Source organism: Bradysia coprophila, unplaced genomic scaffold (assembly GCF_014529535.1).
Source record: "Bradysia coprophila strain Holo2 unplaced genomic scaffold, BU_Bcop_v1 contig_232, whole genome shotgun sequence".
Classification (NCBI taxonomy): Eukaryota; Metazoa; Arthropoda; class Insecta; order Diptera; family Sciaridae; genus Bradysia; species Bradysia coprophila.
The window spans coordinates 5,269,654-5,296,108 of NW_023503493.1; the positions used below are offsets into that span (position 1 = coordinate 5,269,654).

At 37.8% G+C, this 26,455-nt stretch overlaps 1 protein-coding gene and 1 long non-coding RNA gene across 5 annotated transcripts; one reads left to right on the forward strand and one right to left on the reverse strand.

Annotated features, from left to right (window-relative positions):
* Positions 1 to 1,114: 1,114 nt before the first annotated feature.
* On the reverse strand, positions 1,115 to 17,177 carry LOC119076197. The gene is made up of 4 exons (XR_005087566.1): positions 17,164 to 17,177; positions 5,564 to 5,567; positions 3,917 to 3,923; positions 1,115 to 1,211 (listed from the first exon to the last, which is right to left on the reverse strand). It is a non-coding gene; the product is annotated as an uncharacterized LOC119076197 (long non-coding RNA).
* On the forward strand, positions 2,198 to 25,480 carry LOC119076012. Of its 4 annotated transcripts, none has more exons than XM_037182600.1 (7): positions 2,198 to 2,437; positions 10,383 to 10,926; positions 15,248 to 15,472; positions 21,046 to 21,198; positions 21,263 to 24,408; positions 24,465 to 24,573; positions 24,637 to 25,480. In XM_037182600.1, exons 2-7 carry the CDS (start codon positions 10,786 to 10,788, stop codon positions 24,703 to 24,705), a joined length of 3,843 nt encoding a protein of 1,280 aa, XP_037038495.1. In that variant the 5' UTR covers positions 2,198 to 2,437; positions 10,383 to 10,785; the 3' UTR covers positions 24,706 to 25,480. The 4 variants fall into 4 exon arrangements, with proteins under 4 accessions (XP_037038495.1, XP_037038496.1, XP_037038497.1 ...); XM_037182601.1 differs by having other exon boundaries at positions 10,383 to 10,914; XM_037182602.1 differs by lacking the exon at positions 15,248 to 15,472.
* Positions 25,481 to 26,455: the final 975 nt, after the last annotated feature.

A 26,455-nucleotide genomic window follows, 5' to 3' on the forward strand; every position in this document is an offset into this window, starting at 1 on the left:
GGAAAAAAGTGGAACTAAAAGAGTGGTACTATTGTAACGCTGGTCTCAAAACGAAATTTTCAAAGAAAGTGTTAATCTGGCATCAATCGGCTGATTTATCAACAACTCACTCATAATTCATGTCAAAATCACAAAGGTTCTGAAAGAACGGGTCAAGATAAAGAACAGGAAGGGCACACATTTTTTGTTAAACGCACTCATTACAAATTATTTGAAAAGTTCAAGGTTCTGAAAGAGCAGGTTAAGACAACTCTGAGTTGATCAGGAAGGCGGTGCAACACAAATTGCGTCAACGGCTACAAAGTTTATATGGAAATAGCAACTTCACAAAGGCAAAATTCTAAATTTTCGTAAAAATCATTTTCTTCAAGTTGATTTCACACACAATCTGTGCTGAGTGCATTTATCAATTTCGGTGTCACCCGCCTTCGTGGCTGTCTTAACCTGTTCTTTCAGAACCTTGGAAAAGTCAACTTGAATATTTTTTTTTTGTTAAGTCGGAATTATCAAATAAACTTTCACAAACCTAGTTAGCGGCAGAGAATTTTTGGTTCCACAAACCAAGGTAAATATAGTGAGGAGGTAATGCCATTCAGACGCGCGGTGTAGCACATAAGTTCGATGCCACTGACATCTTTTTTTTTAAATGGTTGACTATGATTTACTTGTGTTTTCACAAAATATTTTTGCTATATCACAACAGATGGCTCGAGTTTCTATTCCATTTTTTGTTTTTAACGAGGGGAGGAGATGGCGTTTGTATCGAACTTTCGTGCCACCGCACATCTGATTCGGTTATATATGGCATTACCTCCTCACTATATTTACCTTGCCTAGCTGGTGATCAATTCTTAGGAAAGTTTACAAAATATCTATGTCCTCCTGGTCGGTATGAGACCTAACGGCAAAAGTGACGTTTTAAACGTCAAACCAAAACAAATATGCGAAGTGGTCACGACATTTCTTTAAATCTATTTCAAAAGACTATTATGGTCAGAGCAAGAAAACCGAAGACTAGTTATTATAACTTGCCTTGGGGTACTTGTCAAAGTATTTGCTTCGTGGTACGTTGAGAGCGAGAGAGCGTTTAGAAGAAAAATTCATCCGTTTACAACATCCGTTTATGGAAACTCCGCCTACATTCTATTGTTTGATCACATCTGTCAAGTACACGGATGAACTAAACGGACGACTCTGAATTGGGCTTAACACTATGTTAGAGTTGAGGAAAATTATTTGATTGGGTGACCACTTTGCATATTCACTTTTGTTTGACATTTTAAACGTCGCTTTGACAGGTGGATAAGATTGACTATCTACTAGAATTGAAATTTGACATCTCAAGCTGACAGAGAGTGTCTGAAAGAGAGTGTTAGAGGCATTAGAAGAATTTTAACCCGAGCCACTGAACGCTGTTCTGTCGAAAGAATAGTCGACAAATTCTTGACTTGATATCAACGCAACGTTCATTGACTCGGATTAAAATTCTTCTAATATACCTCACAAACGATTACCTTAATTATGGTGTTCCTATAAATAGTCTCCTTAAAATTGATGTTACCTTTCAATAAACCTGATATTTTTAGCAAAAATATTAATTTTATGGCATGCGCCTATAAGATGTTTAATAATTCATGATGATTTTAGAATGTATGGAACGAATATATATAATAGACCGTCTTCAGTAATACGTATATAGATCATGGCATGCATTTCCCGTATAGTGTATAGTGTTAGTGTAAACAGTTCGAGGAAATGAGAGAGAGTTTCTCACACGAATTTTGTTGGTATATTCAATGAGAACGATTATGTCACATATGTCATGGCATTTGAATATATGTGATTGTGTCACCGACCAGACCCACCACCGATTCGAGATATTATCAAGAAGAATATTGCTAGAACCGTTCTGCTATAGAGGTTTGGAATTGGGAACGCATATTACAATTTACGCTGCTAATTTTATCCAATGTCTTACATAAACACTTCATCCGATGTCTTTACGGTAAAAATAAACTTTGAAGCTCTATAATGTAAGTGAAAAGCCTTCCCATAAACAAAATATCGCGTGAGCAATATTTTATGGGAAACGACATGTAATGAACCTCTCCCGTCTGAGTAAACCCCCCGTATCATTCGGTTTTTATTCAATATTTTTATCCTTCTAGTTCAGACTTTTCAGTTGAAATTCGTGAGTGGCGCGGTAACGTTCGGTTTTATGTATGAACTTGTTGTGTGTATATTATAGTTGTGTGATATATCCATCGACAATGAGCTTTTCACTTTTCACGAATGGAATTTCCTTTCATTTTACTAACTTTTGATAAAGCGACGTTGATAACATTTTGTCGATTTTTGAGAAAAAAGAGGAAAAGGATTTTTTGGTGATCAAAAATAATGTCAACATTTATCTCACGTTTATTGTGCACGTTTTACGGTTAGTTGAATGTTGAATAATAGTTCACCAAATTATTGTGTATAATTAGATCCGAAATTGGAGATAATTTTATGTGTCCTATCGATTTTGTGTGGCTTACTTACATATATACCATTTCCATCGGAAGGATATAGACTCGGAATTTTCTTCTTTATTTTGTATTCAAAATAATTTTTCTGTGTCATATCAGTGGAACAGAGTCACGTAACATGTACGGAATACAATAAATACAAAATTGTTCAAATTATTTAGATAGATAGATAGAACAACAACAACTCGACCAAAAAAATACAACTTTTCCGTATTGTAAAAGGGAGAAAATCGATTCCCGACTTGAAATAGTAGTAAAAATGCTAAGCAGAAAGAACGAAAGCCAGAAGAAAAAATAAATAAATAGAAACGTTTCTCAAAGCTGGGCATATATAGGGTAACAGCGCTACATAAGCTGAATGTATAAATTGAGAGGTATAATAAGAAGGGAAAATATTAGAATTGAAGAGCGAAATTTTCTAAACGGGTGGTATGAAATTCAACACGATTCTCGCATCACACTGAACAATATTCCGTGAATTTTGATATTTTTTGCCCGTTCTTCTTCGTTAAAAACAATGAACTTTCGCTTTATATGTCGAGAGTTTATATGGTCAATATATGTTCGGATTGAACTTTGTATATAACGAGAAATTATGTGTTCACTTGCTGACATAATCGTGTTCGTTTTGTATGTATAGTATACCATACCATACCATATTATAACGAAATCAGTCAAAAAACCCTTAACGGGTAAATGTGACGCAAGTCCTTTATCTTACTTACAAAATAACTGATATCGCTGAGGGTGACGCATTGTGCGCCGTACGCAAAAGTCTTATCCACAAAAAATTGACCCAAAATTTTTTTTAAAGTTTCACAAAAAAAAATTGCTTCACAAGTAGCAGATGATTCGGCTTTCTTCTGTGCAATTTTTTCTTTTGTAAAGCTTTCTTTCAAAATTTTTTTGGGTCAATTTTTTGTGGATAAAATTTTTGCATACGGCGCACAATGCGTCACCCTCAGAGATATCAGTTATTTTGTAAGTAAGATAAAGGACTTGCGTCACATTTACCCTTTAAGGGTTTTTTTTTGAATGATATCAGTACTTTTGTAAGTTTTAAGGTTAGAGCGCCAGTTATAACATACCAAAAGTTTTTTTTAGAGACGAAGAAAGCAATTTTTTATGTCCCGTAACACAAAAGGTAATACCAAAACCACATTTGGTCAAAGACAAATTGAAACACTTTTCCAGTTTTGGTCATTTCGTCCGTATTCTACTCCCAAAACTCTGACACTTTGCCGAAGACACCAATTCTCCATCTGCCGTGCCAACAGAGATAGCTCTAAAAACCTAATTGAAACAGAAAATTCCAACTTCGCGACATTTTTCTCCAATACCGGCCAATTTTACTCCCAAAACTCTGAGACTTTGCCGAAGAAACCAACCTTCCATCTGCCACAGTTCCCGAGATAAGTCTAACTGATAGTGACCAAATTTTTCCCGCTGCCCAACATACACCGAAAGTGACTAAATTTTTCCAGCTGCCCAACCGTACCACACAATTTTCAATAAGAAACACATCCCAAAACAACACACTTGACCATCCATTTCATGCACCAAAAAATACAACACACACCCACACACACACATACAAATTGGCATTTAAATGGCATTTGTATGGAGACTTTGGGGAGCTCCAGCTCCCAAGATATGGGGTTTTTCTAAATTTTGATAATTCCATTCTTATTTTTGGGCCATTATTAGCTGAGAACCAAAATTTCAGGAAAATCTATAGAAACGTTTGGGAGTTGCTGGATCCACTTTTCCATAGGAACTAACTTACTAACTAACGTAGGCGATTTCAGTTATCTGAAAAAACGAAATTTTGCTTATTTTCATACAAACACCAATATTTCGAAGTTCAATATCTCGGCCAATTTTGAAGCTGCAGTAACGTGTGATAGCTCGTTGAGCTCGTATTGATGCCCAGATGAGTTTGGGGTCGTTGGAGTTAAGGTGGAGGACTCAAAAAGTTGCTGTAAATATGTTCCGCCGTCCTCAAAAAAATTTTGTTAAAACTTTTTTGGTCCTGGACTTGCGTCACGCCCGCTAACTAACGTGCGGGCATGATAAATACTTGTCACGTTTAATAACTTAATGTGGTCGGTGGTATATCACATTTTGCCAAAAGACATTGGACAGAGACTGAATGTGGATTTTCGGCACGAGAAACATTTTAATGAAAACGTGAATTTTTAGACGTGAGAAATTTGGTGGATGGAGAGCCGAAAATTTCACTTTTGGTGGTTTGAATGACCTTTGCAATCGGCGGATTGTTTTCTTCTCGTTTTTAGACACGTACGAAGTACTGGGGTCTTATAGGTTTACGCATACGTTTGTAACACGTCGAATTGGACTCCCTGAGTAAGGGGAAAATATCATTGGACGCATTGTGATGAATAGCTTCTAAGAGTTCGCGATAGTATCATTTACTTTTGTTTGCAACCAATCTTTCATACGAAATTACGTCCAATCTGCTTCACATATTATAGTAGAATGCAGCACATTTACTCAGAGCCACATGTATCTACTTGCAGTTTCCGACGGTTCAATGCATTTATTTGCTTTCCTAAGGCTTTCCAATAACGTCAATGTGTCCTCGTTTCACGTGTTCACCTCATAGTTTCCATCGTTGTTAAATACCACGGAACACACTGGATAATGCAGATGCATGACGCGACACAGAACGTTTGTATTTTGATTAGAGTCCGCAAGTATTACACAATCAACTATTAAGAGATCTGATTATGGGCGGCATCTTGATCATTTCCCAACGGTGTATTGTCGTCATTTGCCAATTCCTTTATGACTGTAGATGCAATTTCGTTGGTAGTCGCTTACATAATCCGATTGTTCTTTCTTGTATTGCGCCAAAATGGCCGTATCTGCGTTGAATTTCCAGCAAATGTTGTTCTAAATTTTAAAGGGTTTCTTTCTTTTGAAGGACCTTAACGGAGACCTAACTTACCTGTTGAAGAATTTAGCCAAATGCTTGATAGGTTTTTGACACTTTCAGCTCATGGGAACGGCACAATTCTTGCACGCTAACTTCTTCTCATTCGGCTTTCCATTTAATCTTAATAAACTCACAGATTTACTACCAGATTTACAAAATTTTACCAAAACAAGGCATCAGAACAGTCGGAGCGTTTGCTGCGACTTAGCCCCGTACGACCCGTAATCCTATTTCGTCCGTAACCATAATACGTCCGTAGCCGTAATACGCCCGGAAACCTAATACGTCTACAACCCTCTAATGCGTCTGTTACCAAAATGCAAGTCAAGTTGGGCATGGTCAAATTTACTGAAAGTGTTCATTTTTAAAATTGCGCATAGCGCAATTACGAAAGCCCGTACGAAGTACCTTTCAAATAAAACCAACAATTTACGACATTATTTTAGAAACCCAAAATTTTTTGCCAACTTTCTATTGGGTATTCAATTATCTCTCAAATGAAACAAAAACTAGCAAAATCGGATGACATTTACTCGATTTATGTGCAAAAAACACTTAGGGCCGAGTAGCGGCCTTAGTCCAAGGGCCCAAATTTGAAACTTTTTTCGCCATCATTCTATTCGGCATTCAATTATCTCTCAAATGAAACAAAAACTAGCAAAATCGGATGAGATTTACTCGATTTATGTGCAAAAAACACTTAGGGCCGAGTAGCGGCCTTAGTCCAAGAGCCCAAATTTGAAAAATTTTTCGCCACGTTCTTTTCGGTATTCAATTACCTTCCATAAAAAACTAAATCTAGCAAAATCGGATGAGATTTACTCGATTTATGTGCAAAAAACACTTAGGGCCGAGTAGCGGCCTTAGTCCAAGGGCCCAAATTTTAAACTTTTTTCGCCACGTTCTTTTCGGTATTCAATTACCTTCCATAAAAAACTAAATCTAGCAAAATCGGATGAGATTTACTCGATTTATGTGCAAAAAACACTTAGGGCCGAGTAGCGGCCTTTGTCCAAGGGCCCAAATTTGAAACTTTTTTTGCCATCATTCTATTCGGCATTCAACTATCTCTCAAATGAAACAAAATCTAGCAAAATCGGATGAGATTTACTCGATTTATGTGCAAAAAACACTTAGGGCCGAGTAGCGGCCTTAGTCCAAGGGCCCAAATTTGAAACATTTTTTGCCATCATTCTATTCGGTATTCAATTATCTCTCAAATGAAACAAAATCTAGCAAAATCGGATGAGATTTACTCGATTTATGTGCAAAAAACACTTAGGGCCGAGTAGCGGCCTTAGTGCAAGGGCCAAAATTTGAAACTTTTTTTGCCATCATTCTATTCGGCATCCAATTATCTCTCAAATGAAACAAAATCTAGCAAAATCGGATGAGATTTACTCGATTTATGTGCAAAAAACACTTAGGGCCGAGTAGCGGCCTTAGTCCAAGGGCCCAAATTTGAAACTTTTTTTGCCATCAATCTATTCGGCATTCAATTATCTCTCAAATAAAACAAAATCTAGCAAAATCGGATGAGATTTACTCGATTTATGTGGAAAAAACACTTAGGGCCGAGTAACGACCTTTGAGTTGAGCCCTCCCAACAAGCTCGCGTTGCATCCTACACAAAAACAATGTTCAGCAACTTTGTTCTACTCGTCAATACCTTTCATTTGATAAATCACAAGCAGCCATTGCGCCCGTATTTCGGTAGATATCGTCGAAAGACTGAAAAACACCTATAGGGCCCTAGCTCTGGAAGGACCGACCCTACCATGCCCATTTTCGAACTTGACCTTACTTTTGTCGATACCAATCGGGGAAAAAAAGAATTTTGAAAAAAGGTTGTGATTTGCTCAAGCTAGAGGGGTCACAGACGGACGGACGGACGGACGGACATTTTTAGCCCCGTACGAAGTACTGGGGGCTTATAAGATTAATATGCCGTTTGTAACACGTCGAATTGGAAGCAGACAGTAAGGGCAAAGCTTTTGGTTATGTTCATAGATGACGAATCCGCAATAAAAAAAATGTCCGTCCGTCCGTCCGTCCGTCCGTGACCCCTATAGCTTGAGCAAATCACAACCTTTTTTCAAAATTCTTTTTTTCCCCGATTGGTATCGACAAAAGTAAGGTCAAGTTCGAAAATGGGCATGGTAGGGTCGGCCCTTCCAGAGCTAGGGCCCTATAGGTGTTTTTCAGTCTTTCGACGATATCTACCGAAATACGCACGTAATAGCTGCTTGTGATATATCAAATGAAAGGTATTGACGAGTAGAACAAAGTTGCAGAACATTGTTTTTGTGTAGGATGCAACGCGAGCTTGTTGGGAGGGCTCAAAGGTCGTTACTCGGCCCTAAGTGTTTTTTCCACATAAATCGAGTAAATCTCATCCGATTTTGCCAGATTTAGTTTTTTATGGAAGGTAATTGAATACCGAAAAGAACGTGGCGAAAAAAGTTTCAAATTTGGGCCCTTGGACTAAGGCCGCTACTCGGCCCTAAGTGTTTTTTGCACATAAATCGAGTAAATCTCATCCGATTTTGCTAGATTTTGTTTTATTTGAGAGATAATTGAATACCGAATAGAATGATGGCAAAAAATGTTTCAAATTTGGGCCCTTGGACTAGGGCCGCTACTCGGCCCTAAGTGTTTTTTGCACATAAATCGAGTAAATCTCATCCGATTTTGCTAGATTTTGTTTCATTTGAGAGATAGTTGAATGCCGAATAGAATGATGGCAAAAAAAGTTTCAAATTTGGGCCCTTGGACTAAGGCCGCTACTCGGCCCTAAGTGTTTTTTGCACATAAATCGAGTAAATCTCATCCGATTTTGCTAGATTTAGTTTTTTATGGAAGGTAATTGAATACCGAAAAGAACGTGGCGAAAAAAGTTTAAAATTTGGGCCCTTGGACTAAGGCCGCTACTCGGCCCTAAGTGTTTTTTGCACATAAATCGAGTAAATCTCATCCGATTTTGCTAGATTTAGTTTTTTATGGAAGGTAATTGAATACCGAAAAGAACGTGGCGAAAAATTTTTCAAATTTGGGCTCTTGGACTAAGGCCGCTACTCGGCCCTAAGTGTTTTTTGCACATAAATCGAGTAAATCTCATCCGATTTTGCTAGTTTTTGTTTCATTTGAGAGATAATTGAACGCCGAATAGAATGATGGCAAAAAAAGTTTCAAATTTGCGCCCTTGGACTAAGGCCGCTACTCGGCCCTAAGTGCTTTTTGCACATAAATCGAGTAAATCTCAACCGATTTTGCTAGTTTTTGTTTTATTTGAGAGGTAATTGAATACCCAATGGAAAGTTGGCAAAAAAATTTGGGTTTATAAAATAATGTCGTAAATTGTTGGTTTTATTTGAGAGGTACTTCGTACGGGCTTTCGTAATTGCGCTATGCGCAAATTTAAAAATGAATACTTTCGGTAAATTTGACCATGCCCAACTTGACTTGCATTTTGGTAACAGACGCATTAGAGGGTTGTAGACGTATTAGGGTTCCGGGCGTATTACGGCTACGGACGTATTATGGTTACGGACGAAATAGGATTACGGATCGTACGGGGCTAAGTCGCAGCAAACGCTCCGACTGTTCTGATGCCTTGTTTTTATTGCGGATTCGTCATCTATGAACATAACCAAATGCTTTGCCCTTACTGTCTGCTTCCAATTCGACGTGTTACAAACGGCATATTAATCTTATAAGCCCCCAGGACTTCGTACGGGGCTAAAAACGCCCGGCAGAAAGTGGCAGATGATTCGGCTCCCTGTTTTAAGACGTTTAGAAGTTTCCTCAACATCTTCCATGTGTGACACAAACTTTTACGGCAAATTAAATGCATCGCACACCGAACACCGCAGGAATCGTAATGCATTCAGCATTCGCTTACACATATTCCCTTAGATCATCTTCAAGGACGTTTGAAATGTTATCCACGTTAAAAAAAAATCAGACAAAAGAGTGTATGAACGACACATTTAACGAAGCTTAAGAGAGGTGACATCTGAAAGTACTGTAACTTAAAGATTTATTTTCACTTTTGGTGGTTTGAATGTGGGTTGAAATTTTATACGCGAGAAAGTTCGTGGATAAGAGAGGCGAAAATTTCAGTTTCGGTGGTTTGAATGTGGTCACGTGACATAGATGTATATATTATGTACACAAAACAAATGAAAGGATATGGCGTGGTAAATAGCGCGATATATCGCAGAAAAAAGGGTATATATGTCTGGGTTAAATCGTTTTTTTTTTTTTCAAAACGGTGTGCAGAGAGTTTCTCTTCGTCCTTAATTGGGTGTAAAAGGGAAATTATAATTCTCCATTATTCTCACTGTTTACACGATGGTTTGTGTGGTTCACGTCCATTGTTAATTGAAATAAATTCTTAAAGGATGAAGGTGTGCTGTCCTTCGGGAAACTTAAATTTTTTAAATAAAAGAAAAAGGAAAAACCTTTTCGATGTACCAGAGCATAATAAGTTTGGAAAGATTTGCGAGTGCTAGTCCTTCAAATGAAGCGAAATTAGATAACGGATGGAGGATGAACAGACGGTGGTTCAGTTTACATACATTACGTTGAATCCATTAAAATTAATTGCCTTCTCGGTTATGTAAGCTTTTGACCGGTTTTGCAATTATTTTTTTTTATCTCGTATCCTTTGGAGAATTCCTTTGTTCGTTTGATTTGACTGGCATCCGCTCCACGAAAACCTTTTTTTTATTGTTGGCTGGTTGTGCTACATAACTCAACGAAATAAAAAAAAAACTTCATTTTTATTCATCGTCTCTTTTCGAGGCAAAAAAGTGGAATTCTAAAAAGTTTTTTTTTTGCATTTTTTGTTCGGTGTGTGTTCCGTGAACATGAACAACATTATTCTGTTTCAGAAAGGAGGAGCGTTATATCATCATAAAAACGACGCCAGACTACACTACAACGGATAGCCTGCTATAGGCAACAAGTTCACCAGCAAAATAACACGACATCTCGTCAGCCGAGACAACGAGTGTGATTGATGTGGCGAACATAAAACTTTTGGATTATTCAAACGTCGAATTATGTGACTGTGAAAGATGTGTACATAATGGGAATTATGGTTAATTGATGTGCTATCCGAGGGTCTTAGTCCCTTCTTTTCCGTTGACAAGTGTTAATTGATACAATTAATTATGCACAAAAATTGATGTGACTTGAAGAAGGGATGAGCTGAAAGTAGAAAATGTGATTGTGCCAAAAAAAAAAAAGAAAATTTAAAGTGAAAACGGATCAAACGAAGAAAAAAACGACAAAATGAATACGACGAACGTACCACCGCCGGTTGGTCCGGTTCAGCGGAAACGATCGGAAAAGCAGCGACGATTGGGACCAGCACCGATAGCATCGTTTGAAATGTCTTTTGATGATTCAACGAACAATGAGGTTAGATCCAAAGTATGTAAAATAAAATGTCTCTCCTAAATGCATGCCAAACTGACTAATGCACGTTCGAATTCAGGGTCGGACTAGCTACGAAAAGACGCATAAAACTCCAAAAAAGGAATGATTCAGTCCAAATATGCGTCAAAACAGTAAATTTTAAGTAAAACGTGAGAGGCGCAATATGCCCGTCTTGACCATAAAACCAGTCCACCCCTGTTCGAATTGTAGTTTTGTTTAATGTTAAAAGCACATTGCAGAGTTTTTAAGATTAGTTTACACCTTTCACTCTTTAAGTGCTGCACACACATTTTTGCATGATATCAAAGATTCATGAGAACAATCTATCAACCAGAGCACATAATCCTCTTTGTTTCTTTGAGGGATGGTGTGCTAGAATAAACTTATGGTCCGAGCATACAATTTACAAACGTGTGCGCTCTCAGCATGATATATTTTATCAATTTTTTTGTTTGTAAATCCACGAAAAATGAGTTCAATAAGTAACTTTTCGCCTCGACAATTTCACACCGAATAGGGTGGGTTGAATTTAACGTTTGGATAGTTTTTTAAACACCAGACCACTGGTTGCATTCAGAATGACCCGGAGTATTTTTTACAGATTTTAATACGTCTGTCCCATCTCCATGCCTCAAGATGGTTTTTTGATTGTTGGAATCATAAATTGACTCTGACGTGTGAGATGAAGCAATTGTTATTCATTGGAGTTCATAGCTCAATCAAATACGTCTTAAAATGACATAAGCATGAACGAACAAGATAGCCATTCGTCCTGTGTAAGTCAGTTATCGTTCCCGACCAGGTGAAAATTTTTTTGAATCGGACACACCATTTTTGTTTCCGGACGTTTATGGTGCTATCGATAGGTAATTTCAAGGTGATCATTTCGTAGAAGAAGAATTTTTTTAAAACGACATCTCCGGCTCGGGGCGACTCAAAGAAAATTTGAAAATTTCAAAATCATGACTTTTTCAGAAAATTTTACACCGAAATGAAACGACCCGGTCGGTTTTGATCTAATGGTAGTTTGTAGAGAATTGACAGACGATTCTAATAAAAGTATCGTCGGGTCGAAAGGTTGTAGCTGTGAGTCAGGGTGAGGCATCAAAGTCCAATTTTATGGTTTTGTCAATGAGCACCCCAACCGATTTTTCATTTTATTGGCTTAAAATGAAGGCTAGCACATCCCATTTAACATATCAAAAAATTGAGAGGGGGTTTTTCATTTTTTTCAAAAAATCCTAAAAAACTTTCTTGCGGGTGCCCACATTCCTGAGATTTTTTAATGGAAATGTATGGGAAGTTCTCCTAAAAATGAAATTAATTGCTATATACTGGTTGTCTCTAGTCTACCGAACAATTATATGCACGAACAAGAAATTTAACATTTTTACTTTGTGAATGTGGACAACTTTCACTGATTTTTTCACAATCGGGAAGCTTTCTGGTCATGTCTAGCTCATCCATTGCTGGGTATAGCTTCAGTTGCTACTATATCTCATAGCCTGAGACCGCACCTTTCCAAAAATACCAAACTTGCCCTATTCCCTATCTGGCTTGTATTCTTTACGATGTCAAATATGTTGATAAGTCGACCTACTCGAATGATTTTTGAGGAAGTTTGTTATTTCCAATTTTAACCGAAATAAAGTTACAAATTATGTCAAATAAGGTTGTTATGGACTCATTTAATGAAGTTTACACGCAAGGTGATACATTCTGATCTGTTCGGTAGACTAGAGACAACCAGTATATAGCAATTAATTTCATTTTTAGGAGAACTTCCCATACATTTCCATTAAAAAATCTCAGGAATGTGGGCACCCGCAAGAAAGTTTTTTAGGATTTTTTGAAAAAAATGAAAAACCCCCTCTCAATTTTTTGATATGTTAAATGGGATGTGCTAGCCTTCATTTTAAGCCAATAAAATGAAAAATCGGTTGGGGTGCTCATTGACAAAACCATAAAATTGGACTTTGATGCCTCACCCTGACTCACAGCTACAACCTTTCGACCCGACGATACTTTTATTAGAATCGTCTGTCAATTCTCTACAAACTACCATTAGATCAAAACCGACCGGGTCGTTTCATTTCGGTGTAAAATTTTCTGAAAAAGTCATGATTTTGAAATTTTCAAATTTTCTTTGAGTCGCCCCGAGCCGGAGAGGTCGTTTTAAAAAAATTCTTCTTCTACGAAATGATCACCTTGAAATTACCTATCGATAGCACCATAAACGTCCGGAAACAAAAATGGTGTGTCCGATTCAAAAAAAATTTCACCACCATGAGTTTTTAACCAAACATTTCAATCGTTTTGAAAATACTCGTTTGTTTTGAAGGCATAAAATTAATGTTGTCTTTGTCGTGGTAATATTACAGGGAACGTTGCGATATTTCAACATGAATTTCGTTTAGCTGTTTTTCAGCTGGTCCACTCATCCACACAAAACTGCTCATACGTCTACGGTTCTACAACTACAACGCTCATCTGTGTAACTTTTTTACCAGTATAGACATTCTCAATGACTAAATTTCACTGACGTCTCCTGTTTTTACCAAACCGAATATACGTTAATTTTAGGCCTTGAAAACAAATCTCACCCAAGTATTTTGGAAATGATTGCGAAGAGTCTAAATGTTCGGAGTACTTTGTAAGGTTATCACAATTCAGTATATGCCTCACTCACACTATTCGGTTGATCATGATGATTTGCAGATTTTATCCACATGTAAAGTTAGATTGGTTGGTTAGAAACTCATGGTAGGGACCGGTAATTGGATTACACAGGCTAATATGCTCACGCCATTTCAAAACTACATTATTAACTCTAATCAATAACAATGGTTTCAACTCACACATTCGGGAGAAATCATTCAGAGTTATATGCAACTCTACGACCACGAAAATCAAAAATTCGTCTTGGGAAAAACGAATAAACAAAATTGTTCTGTAAAAAGAACTGCAAGTCGCTCTAAATGCAGCCAGGGATCAGAGCTTAAAAAATATATTCGAAGTTTTTATTCAACCCACCGAACCCACCCTAATGCAGCCAAGAAGTTCAACTCTATTTTTCATATAAGTGCAGAAGGGATGCTGTTGATCTCATTGCATCAGCATCATTTGTTTAAACTTTTTGGTGCATTCAATTTTCCCACAGTTGAGTGGCATTAATGTGCCACAATTTGTTTGGTTTGTAATTTTATAGAGAAAAAGACTGAAAAGGAAGAAAAGGATATGAAGAAATGAAGAAAACCAATTCTATCCTCTCTCGCTCTCTTTGCCAAACCATCTTTTACAATGTCATATCAGGGGACATCCATAAAATGGTTCTGTTTGAAGTAGACGAAGAAGAAGAAGTGACGATGAAAAAACGTTTATTGCTTCGCCCATGACCCTTAGTTTCGTACAAATCACTCAGTGCCAGTCTATATGTGGAAGCTGTGTGTTACACGATTTTATAATTATAGCGCACAGAGAAGAGATGAAACAGTGGGGTTGAATACACATCGTCTCTCTTCATGAACGTACGAACAAAACGAGATGCGATCAAAACGTGAAAAGAGAATAAAATATTTTGCCAGAAATTGTATTGTTGCGAGCATCCAGATAGTTCATTTGCAAATCGATTGCACACAATGTCTCATCTCTTTTCGGAAAACCCATATTGTTCGCTCTCGCTCTCTCGGAAAACATCGCATGTAATGGAGAAACCACCCCTCATTCATATTATGAACAAAATTTTTCGTATTTTCCGACAGTGGCAATCAGTGTGGTATATTTTTCAGTGGAATTCATTTGCCGTACCGAAGAATCATTTCTTCCTTGCAAATGTGAATCGCTCCATTTGTAAACGAATAATATTCATTCATTCATCGTTTAAGGAGTGTTTTCGCTGTGTGAAATGTTACTGAAACGGGCCAGCAATTGTTAAATAATTCAAATGCAATTAGCTTTCGAATAAAATGTAATGAGAAAACTGGGTGCAAATTAGGTTTTCGTTCGGTTTTCTTTTTCGCTTTAATGTTGTGTGTGTGCTAACCGTGTGAACGACAGACACAAAAAAATTGTCTATCGTTTTGTACGGATTCGGTGCAGTGACTATGAACTGAACACATTTTCCATTTTATCTAAAGAATCAAATTTCTCGCTTCACAAACAAAAAAAAAATAATTTGTAAAAATGACTTGAAATTATGTGCATGGTTCTGTTAATAAGTTACATAACTGTTCGGCCGTATCGCTTTTCTCGAAACGTTAATTTTGTTCCGATTGGATTTTCCATTTTCTCTTCTTTTTCGAAATTTTCATTGTAGATGGACACGGGCAATGTGCCTGAAAATCGGTTACCCGATATACGAGAAAGCGAAACACCCATCACAGTGAAACCATCTGCGGTAACGAACAACAATCTGAACAACATGTCAACGGGACCTACTAATTTAGGAGTTCATGCACCCCGTATTGACATTAGTAGAGCGTCAAGCTCATCACAGCAGGAAGACAGTCGAGAAAGCAGTCCAGAGAATGTATTTGAACAAGTGAGTTATTATGCAAAATGGCAATATTCTATTTCTTCTTCTGAACGCTCAACCTCTATCTGCGATGTTGTAATGGCCATGAAGGTATTTCACATTGAAATCTCTGTCTCTGTAGCATGGGAAATTAAAATAATTGTCACGGGAATAATTACTTTCATGTGCGATGGATGTATTATGAAAAGGGAAAAGTTTTATCTATTCGGACTATATTCGGACAATGCAATGTTGGAAAGGGAAAAAGAGTTTTGGATACTTTTTTCATACATGTTTCCGACACACTCAATTCAGATAAATCTCTTACCTGATTTCCACACACAATGGTGATATAGACGTTGATGTTGAGTAACGTTTGCATGACATCTGTCGCTCTGCGAACGATAACGTTAATGGAATTTATTATTTAGGTCGGAAAATTTCAATTTTACTTGGAATTTATTTACGGCCATAAATATTTAATTTACCAGCGATGAAACGTGTATATAATAAATACACAGTAACCCAGTGTCTGTGATTGCGATAAGACACGATTTTCACGTAATTTTCACGGAGATGAGAAAATTACGCCAATTGGTTGATTTCCTTGCATACCTTCGTTCAATTTCATAAACCACCTTCACCTTCTTGCTATTTATCATGGTTACGACACCACTCATTTTATGTACATTTACTGTTCACATTGCACACATATAGACAGTAGCGGATACTTTACAAACGCTGTCGATATTGTCAATTTGAGAGAACTGACGACAAATTGGTAATTAGTTGGGTTCTAGTAAATTTCATGGATGTAAAGTAAAGCATTGTTGTACCCAGCAGCATAGTTAATAATACGAAGAAAATGGATGTTCTTTTGGTGTTAATTTGACAATTATTGTCTAGAATGTTTAACATTAGGTCCCTCTACCCAGCATCCTCAGCACAACCCTTTTTCTTATAAAAGGGGAATCATTCTGTGATATGTCTTTGATCGTTATATGATATGTCCTTGTCCACCTTAAGTAGACGCGACGGATTGTTGACCCTTCCGAGCCCGAAATAACTTTCAAAAATCACTCAGGCCGGAGGGCGTGTGCACAGACAAAAATTGAATTAAAAATATTTTTTGGGTGAGAAATGAATTTTATTGCCTACCCCTTGCGAAAGTTGACCATTAGCAGTTTTCTCTCTGTGAAAATGATGTGGAATATTTTCGGTTCATTTTACGTGAATTCATTTGCAATATTCAAATTTTAGCTACGTGCTTCATCAACGCACTTCAAGCAAAAGGGCTTTAAGTGACAGCTGTCAAATAGAGAACTATTTTGTTTGAAAAATGTTTTTTTCAAGTGCCAAAATTTTTTTGATACACTGTCCCGTCTATATAGAGTACAACTCATGCTTGAAGTGCGTTGGCTTCATTCATTCGGCAACAACGTTGTGATACTTTGTGTGTTTTAGAGTAACATGCATCGGCAACTGTTTCTCGAAAAGTTGAGCTGTATAAGTCTCCTTTAAATCGCATAAACAAACTCTTGAAATTGTCGGAAAAGAAATAGTCACTGAAGCTAGTGGTTTTAAAAACACACGGGTGAGTTTGCGAGTATCAGAAAATGAAAATCATGAAAAAGAATTACTTTCGCAGCATCTAATGTAATCTACTATTCCTTATCAAAGAACCCATCTTCAGTTTCCCACTCCGTTCTTAATTTAACACAAAAATCTGCTTCTAATTTTGTTTAACCAGATTCAACCAGACATGAACCAGTGACTATTTTTGGGGCAACATTTTCTCATGTTTCCTCGATTTTGAATCAAATTTTCCTTAATTTTTCCGAAAAACTTCTTTGTGAAATTTTTGAAAATTTGTAGGAAAGTTCGGCAAAATGTGAGAAAAACGAGGAAAATGTTTTTCCAAAAAAAGTCACTGACATGACCACAATAAAACTTCGAAATCAAAAAGTGTTATGAATCCGAATGACTTCTACAAGTAAAAGGTCGAGTCTTTCAGGAATATAAGCAATTTGTCCGGAAAATCTGTTGTATAGTAATAAAATTCTCGTTTATGTAAGCCGTGAGGTTGTGCACAGTCGTTAAATTCTAAACAGTAAGCGTTACAACCATATAACGATTAAAGTGTCGCTTCGGGTTCGATGTAACATTGCCCTATGTAATGGACCACGAAAAGCCTGAGACTCAGCAGACCGCTTATTTTTGTCATTTTACTCAACTAGGTCCCACCTGTTGGGTGGGTCAGATCCCTTGACTGTTTGTCTGAGCTTTTCAATAGTATTTTTATTGACAATGATTTATTGATTTTTTTCAATGAAATGTAATTTTGTATAATATAAAATGCCCCGATAAAAAATGGCGTGTGTTTGTTTACAATAAAATTTAAACTCGTGTGAATTGCAGCCCTCGGCTTCGCTCTGGCCGCAAACTTCACACTCATTAATTTTGGTTCTGTTTATTCGGTTTTGTTTACAAGGCAAAATCAAATAACAAGACTCCAGATCGTTTTAACAAAGAGTAGAAAAGGCTTCTTTTGTGAACTACTCCCACATTGTTGAACCAATCCGTTGAGATTACTTCAGTTATCGTGTTAACCAAGAGTAGAATAGGCTTCTATTGAGAATTACTCACAAAAACATATTCAGAAGAAGAACTACTAGAACGGTCTAATAATTCTCTCATTGAAGATTTAATTCTGGTTAGTTTCATCGAAAATCTTCGAACCTCGCTTCGCTCTGGCCACAAACTTCACACTCGTGAATTTTTGTTCTATTTATTCGGTTTTGTTTAAAGGGCAAAGTCACATAACAAGAGAAATGCTATTGAAATAGATACAAAAATTCTGTTAGCAACATAATCTATCTTGGAACCTCAGGAATCAATTCCATTCTCCACCAAACATTTTTTTTAAATCGGTTGAGAATTACTCTAGTTTTTGTGTTAACAAAAAGATCTTTCAAACCATGTATTGCAGGGCCTATTTTCGATAACTTAAATTCTCTAAATTATCAAAAAATTCTCTAAATTCTCGAAAAATTATCCAAATTCTCTAAAATTAAACTCGGTAATTTCGATAATTTTTCGACAATTTAGAGAATTTTTTGATAATTTAGAGAATTTAAGTTATCGAAAATAGGCCCTGATGTATTGTATATGTCCATCCCAGACGAAATGGGCCCAATTTTGATAGGTGGATTGATTTTCAAAAGAATCCCTCTTCATATCACCCGAAAATTGGGCTCTGTATTTTTTGTGGTCCGACACATTACCTTCACACTGAAGTTCTTTGGACGAATCGGGTTACAGGGTAGTCCAAAATAATCGGTCGGTTAATAATTCCGTCGATGATAAAGTTAAAATACGTTCCATTCCATCACGATTCTCATGAATGCTCTAATCAATTCACATAAATTGTGTTATTTAACATAATGCCTACAACTACCTACCACTGTAGATTTACATCATTCACCTTACAACCCTCCCTCCGATCAATAAATACTAAATGTTCCAAATATTTGTCCACAATATAAATATTACATTTGTGTGAATTGAAAAGCAGATATTCTCCAGATCTTATAATAATGTCTATCACGGAATCGGTGATGAAGGAAAGGCGGATAAAAGCAAAAATTGAGCGTGCTTAGAATATATGTTTCAGTAAGAGACATATCAACTAGTTCTTTGTTTATGCTTTACACACATGACTTAATTTTCTTTTGTCGTGACGTTGCTTTCTATATTCGTTCTTTTTGGGTTTGCGGTAAACGGCAACAGAAAAGAGGAAGAAAAGAAAAGAAAAACTTTTCGCTGTTTTCCACCATGGTATTGATGGAAAATAAGTCATCGGATATTATGTGTCGAAACAGAGACCTAGTTTTCATGGCTGAGTACGTTGCTATTGTGCATTATTTTTCGCAAAAAAAATGATGTTCACGTTTTGCAACCGACAGAAAAGCCATTCTTCGATTAGAAAGTTTTCTGTACGTGAAAAGTTTTGCCTTACCGCTACAGAGATGTGATTAAACTCTTCTCCGAAGATCAGGTATACTGCGGAGTATATTAAGAAAATTGTTGTAACATTACGTATAACGTACGACACTCGCACCCACTATAGTTAGAGTTACAAAGAGAAAAATGAATCTTTCAGCTCGTGCACAATTATCAATACTAGCAGATATGTTCTTTGGTACATTATTTAGTTGTGTAGGCAGCGGTGGTGTCTAGATTGAAAATGAACAAGTGAGTCATTAAATGGGATTATTTTGAGGTCGGTGGCTCTTGATTTTTCCATACCAGGACCATGTCATGCGAATCAGAACATCAAAATCTTCTTTGCTTTAAATTGCTTCGCTTGCTTATAGACTTCCCACTCCTAGAACTATGTAACTGTTAGGAATTTAGCTGGTTTTCCAGCCGACCATCGGGAATCTAGTGACAATTAAGGTATGTTAGTTAACAAGAAGGTAGTCAGGAAAACCTACTAAATTCCTTACACTTCCATAGTTCTAGGGCAGGGCAGACAGTATTTCATGGTAATCACCTCTACCGATGTCGAACATGATATAAGCAGCGAAACTAGTCAAAAAATAGCCGAGATCATTAGAAATGCCTAAGTTCTAGAACGAAGAAGAAGGAGGAGGGCCAAGATAAGACCTAATTTGGAAGGAATTGCCCTTTGAACAGTCACAGAAATTGTATTTAAGGAATGGAATTTCTCCTATACCTCGAAGGGAGAAGGAAAGTAGTGGGAAAATGTGAGTGTAAGGACAAGTACTTTAAAAAGTATTCCAAACTACAGCGACGTGTCTCTTGTTGATCTAAAATAAAGTTTAAAAAAATCCTCGTTAGAACACACAAGGCTTTCCCAGGTTCATTTAGCCTGTAGTACTTGATAGCTTTCTGTAGATTTCTAATGACGTCTCACTTATGAAGATTGGCTTAGAAATGGCCAGGAAGAGTACTATCAAAGTTGCTGAGTTTTCCGGAACATTTTCGAAGTAAATTACATCTCCGGGCAGAAAATCCCTTTTCAATTTTCCGGAGTTTTTGTTTCTACGGTTCTGTCTCCAATCTTGAAGTGAAATCTAGAAGATCACAGAAGTTCCTGGGCTACAGTAACAACCTTAGTTCTCATAAATTCAAAATTCATTCGAATTTTACGTAGGAGGAAAAATAAGGCTCGGAACAGGTCCTGCATGACCTGCATTGACATGAAACTGAAAGTGCAAGTCAAGTCAGGTAAATCAGGTCAGGTTTCAGGTCGACAGGTGCAATTTTTCAGGTATACTTGAAAGCTGACCTGAAAGGTTTCAGAAATTCAGGTTCAGATCTGGTCAGGTAATTTTGAAAAAAATTACCTGACCTGACCTGAACTTTCAGATCGCTACCATATTTGACCGCGGACTTATTCCGAGCCTTAGAGGAAAGAGTTTGGCCATTTGAAAAAGAGATCAAATAGAACAATGTGTAGACGTTGAGATTATATGACAACCTTAAACGTTTCGGTAGTCGAAACAAAGATAAATTGTAGAAAAAAGATTTCGAGTTATTTGCCTCCGGCTAATTTCAATTTTTCTACTTAAAAGGTCGGAACGGGAACTCTTCAGGAATCAACAAAAGCTGGTCTTGGATTCCATGAAGATGGCACAATGGACCTGCGCAGTTCAACGGAGGAATTGTACTTTTTGGAAGGAGACAAAGAGAAAGCGGTGGAAAGCTCGGACAAATTTACGCAACAGGTTTTTATCTTCGAAGACATTTTGTTCACTCACAAAACTAACAAAAATTACGCAACACTTCCAGGTGCGTCGATCGCCGATTATGTTCAAATTCGATGAGCACCAAACATGTTTGCAGCAAAACCAACGAAAAGATTCGGCTAGCTCAGAAGTTGCAGCGTTGCTGTGCATATCTGGACGAACTAGTAGAATATCTAGCGTTGGTAGTCAAGGATCGGCTGTCAGCCGATTATCAGCTATGTCTGGCGTATCGCGATCTCCATCGCCACACAAAATGATTTTGGAGACTTCGTTTTGCGGACCAAAACCATTAGATAATATTGTTTCCGGCGGCCTAGTATCTAGTTCCGATCCACCAACTGTAGAAATATTAGAACAAGTTTTATTAGCTAGAAAACATGATCCGACTCAAGCCATTTTGGCTGAGGGTGTCAAAATCGACACGTCAACTCCTAAGAAACAGAAGACTACTGCCAAGCCCGTTGGTAATGGGAATGTTACGGATCGCCCTGTTGTCAATGTGGAAAAGCTGACAAAACCAATCCCATCAGTTGCATCAACAAGAATTGCTGGCAAAGGTGGTGGTGTTTTGAAGGCGTCTTCTAAGCCAATAGTTGGGAAAACGACATCTGGCGTAGAATATATTCGAATCAAACTGAAACCTGATCACCTGTACGCCGACAAGGGATTGGGAGAAAATGAAAAAGTGCTCGAAGATACTGCGGATGCGGTGAAAAAGCCAGCTAGCCTAAGTCTTGGTAAAGATACACCGTCGAAGAAAGCAGCACCACATTTCTCGCAGCTAGTTAAAAGTGACGATGCAATTACGAAGCATCCGGAACAGGTTCCTCCGAGTCCTAAAACTGTCCGTCACATAGCTCTGCGTGACAGTCGCTCACCTTCACCAGCGACGGTAGCTGTGTCCAGGAAAAGTAGTTTCTGTTCGTTATTTAAGTCAAAAGAAGTGGCTGCGAGTCCGGAATCTCCGATCGTCATCAATCAACGGAAGAAAAGCGGAATATCTTTGCTCAGTGAACTCACCGATAGCCCGAAAAGTCGAGACCGGTCGCGTAGTAAAAGCCGTGAGAGTGATCGCGACGTTTCTCAGAATAATACGCCGAGTAAACAGAAGTCGGTGCTGGCTATATTCAAACCGAAGCGTAGCGGCTCCAAATCAAAGTCCTCTTCACCCATTGATCCCGAAGCAATGGCTACACTAGACTCAGCTGATTTTAAATACATCGCTGATCCAACGCCAGCATCCACAGAATCTAGACCGAGATCACGTCTTCGATATTACGATTCACCTTTAGATGGGAAAACCATACATATTCCGTTGCACACTCCACCCGACGAAAAGGACAACAACATTTGCACGGTGAATGTGATTAAAGAGCGGAGACAACAAAACGAACAAAACAATGCTGCCAAACAACCTCAACAACAACCACAACTCGAAGAAGAAGCACCACCGAAGGAATTGATTACGAAACAAAAACCCAAACCACCGACTGAAAAGGTGTATCGAATTGAAAACGCCGATGGAAGCATTTGGATACCACTAAAGTCACCTACGGACGACCACAGTAAAACCGATGAGGATAGTATGTGGAGTGTCGAGGCTAATCGAAATAGTTCCGTTGGAAGCGAAGGTACGGTTGTATCGTCTAGAGCACCATCAAACGCAAGCACAGAAGTGACGTATTCGAATCAAAGAAAATTATCGAAAACTAGTCTTAAGGACACTGAAACCCTGCCGTCGAATGATGGCGCACCAATAACACCCAACACATCGATTGCCTCAATATCACCTCCCGTCCCGAGTTCATTCGTAACACCAGCATCTGTACAAACACATACTACAACCACTGCTGCAACAACTGTTCCTGCTACATCCGTTGCTACCACAACAACTACAACGGCAAAGGAAAAACGACGAATTCTGTTCTGTACAAAAATTGGATCAGGCAGCCAAGAGCAAATATTTGCCACACAGCTAAGCTTATCCAAAACCGAGAGCTTATGCAGTCAGCTCTCCGAACAAGCGTCGATTTTGGAAAGTCCTGTCGAAGCCAAAGAAATGACAGTGGTAGATGAAGCTGTGGCGAGTCCCGTAACTATGCGCAATAAAGACTCATTCGATAAAAGCACCATGCTCAATGACGCAAAAGTTGATTCGAAAGAAAAATTCGATAAATCGAATCGCCATTCCAAGTACATTGACAATATTGACGAGATCATGGCCGTTCAGAAGCAACTGGAAGAGGAGCGAATGGAATCGATGCGACGGGAAATGCATAGGAGATCAGTAGAAGAGAAAAAAGTACCGAGCACAACTCGCAAGCCAGACCCTGTTCTACAGATTCCTGGACCACCGCAAGATTCACACTCATTGTCAGCAGAAGAACGGTGTGGATCGTCAGAAAGTGAACTTGATTCGGAATTGACGGCAAAACATGTGTGCAATGCAGTGGGAAGCATAGAGGAGGAAAGTGCAAGATTAGTGGAACAAGGGTCATTCGATGAACTTCCGTATGTTCCAACTACATTACCAGAAGAGCGACCAGTTGGTATTGCGATAGTTCCAGTAAAAGAGAGATCGCTGATGGATGTAAAGACCTGTCCGGTAGAGAGACCGCGTTCAACGACACCATTAAATCCATGTCATTTAGAAGAGTATTGCGGAACTTTACCACCGACAGAGGATCCGGACGGCGGAATAGTTCGTGGTGAAAAGCTTCGAATTAGTTTGCCGCGCAAAGAAGCCAAAGAGAAGGCAACCAAGTCGCCTAGACGAATATCGAATACGAGCGGAAAAAGTTGGTTCGAATTTGCCGAACAAGGAATCGGCGGCACTGGATCCGATCGACGCAATTCGAATCCCGACGAAGATCCTCCACCATTGCCACCGCGAAAGCCACAAAATGTGTCCCAATGGATCAATTTCGAAAACATTCCCGAGAAGCGAAAGCAACCGAAACGAATAACCACGTTGCCGAATAAGGAGTCATCGTACGACAAAAATGCACCGCATCAAATCCAGTACAATTATGTCAATCCGGAGGAGTGTCAATGCGAGTGTCACGAAATCGAACGGGATGGCGGTGGTAAAGTGGAAGGGAATAAGAAAAACGAAGAGTCGGAGAATGAAGACACTTTACCGCTGTTGGAAGGAGAGGGCAGCGATGGTGCTAATCGAGCTAGTGCAAGGTAAATTTCATTCATTCGCTTTGAACGATCTGAAATTAACTTCCGACAATTTGCAGTGACGGTTCATTGGAATCACCACACGAACAGCAATCGGAACATGTTAGTCGATCGAGAACTCGCGATATGGATGACTTTCACGGGGAATCGTCATCCGGTCATAGACGGGTAAGTGATTGGAATAAATTTTGTACCCCCCCGATGTGATGTTAAATTGTTAAATTTGATCAGGATTATCACTCGTCGGCTGATTCTGCCTCAACTTCGTCTAAAAGAACCAATTTTCATAAAAAACATTAACTCTCACCGGAAAACGACACATTGCCCAGCAATAAAACTCATTCCGCACTCATCGTCATCACTCCGCATCAATTCGAAGTAAATTTATAGTAAAAATGAAAGTAAAATCAAATTAGTGGCTGAGCGGCAATGAGCTTACCCACAGTTTAAATAGTTAAATGAAATTCAGTAAAAATTTATCATTAAAAAACCTAAAAAAATGTGAATTTATTAAAAATTTGAATTGAAAAAGCAATCAGATCCAAAGAAAATTGTTCGTCTAAATCTAGTTTTGTAATTAAATTAAAACAAACAAAATGAAATCGAAGCCTCAAAACAATATTGCTCTATGTGTGTGTGTAACGCTCGTTTTAGTGACCGGAATTGTGGTTGTAAAAGTGTACGACAATTAACCCATTTCCATTGAGTAAAATTTCTCAAATTTTTATTTAGACTTCGCGTTCGACTCGGTCACTACTTTCCCACTCGTCAAAATAAAAACTTTAGAAATTTTGCACAATATCTTACATTGATTTAATGATTAGTTAGAATAATGCCTGGTATTCGTCTTCTTCCGAATTTTCCGATATTTTTACGTTCCACCAGCAACAGGGATTATTTCCTTATGAGAAATCTACACATGGCTAAATTGTTGCCTACATTTCGGGGCAAAATTATTATTATTTTGATGATATTTTTGGACTCAGACTCAGACTCAGAATTAGTCTTATTCAAATATATAAAAAAAATCCTTTAGAGCAATGAACCCTTTGCAATTTTGTAGCCTAAATTCAGGCGGAAATTTTGTCGTTTTTTTGATGATTTCTTCAAATCAAAACGTTTTTTTTTTGAAAAAATAACTATTTTATGTAATTTAAAATATCAAAAACCAATTTGTGGTAGTCGCTGGAATCTCTGTTGAATCGAGGACTATTTTTGAGAAATTTACAAAGGAAAGAAATTGGAGAAATAAGAGCAATGGACTCTTTGCAAATTTGCAGCCTACATTTAGGCGGAAAAATATTCGTTTTTTTGATGATTTCTTTTAACCAAATTTTTTTAAAAGGAAAAATTGGTTTGTGAGTCATAACTCAACCCACTAGGAGATTGCATAAATTTACACAATGTTCAAAGGTTTCTCCAAATGGGATAAGTTATCACCCACAAACCAATTTTTCCTTAAAAAAATGGTTAAAAGAAATAATCAAAAAAAAGAATATTTTTCCGCCTAAATGTAGGCTGCAAATGTGCTCTTAATTTCTCCAATTTTTTTCCTTTGTAAATTTCTCAAAAATAGTCCCCGATTCAGCATAGATTCCAGCGACTACCACAAATTGGTTTTTGATATTGAAGTCAATTTCTTGAGAATACTTAGATCAGATGAAGTAATAGAAATGATAGTAAAACTGCTGATATGTTTACCGTCTGCTAAAGGTTTGAAGCACTATAATTTCAGAAGATCAGAGTTCCTTTTGAAGGATAGCGGACCGGGTATCAACTCGCAAGCTCTCTCCTCAATTCAATACCTTTTTCAATTGTCTTCAACCAATGCTCTCTTTAGCACCGAAGTTAACTGAGATGTCACAGTTTCCTTTTGTGCTATAGAGAAAATTGTTTCAAGTGAAACTTATTTCGTTGAACGAGAAAAGAACGCAAGCCAACTTAAACTGCCTTTGGTTTGTCTTAATGTTTATTTTTGTTTCATTTTCTAAAGACACATGAACCACCCAGCTTTACATTTTGCCTAATACGGTGTATTAGTACCACTTGA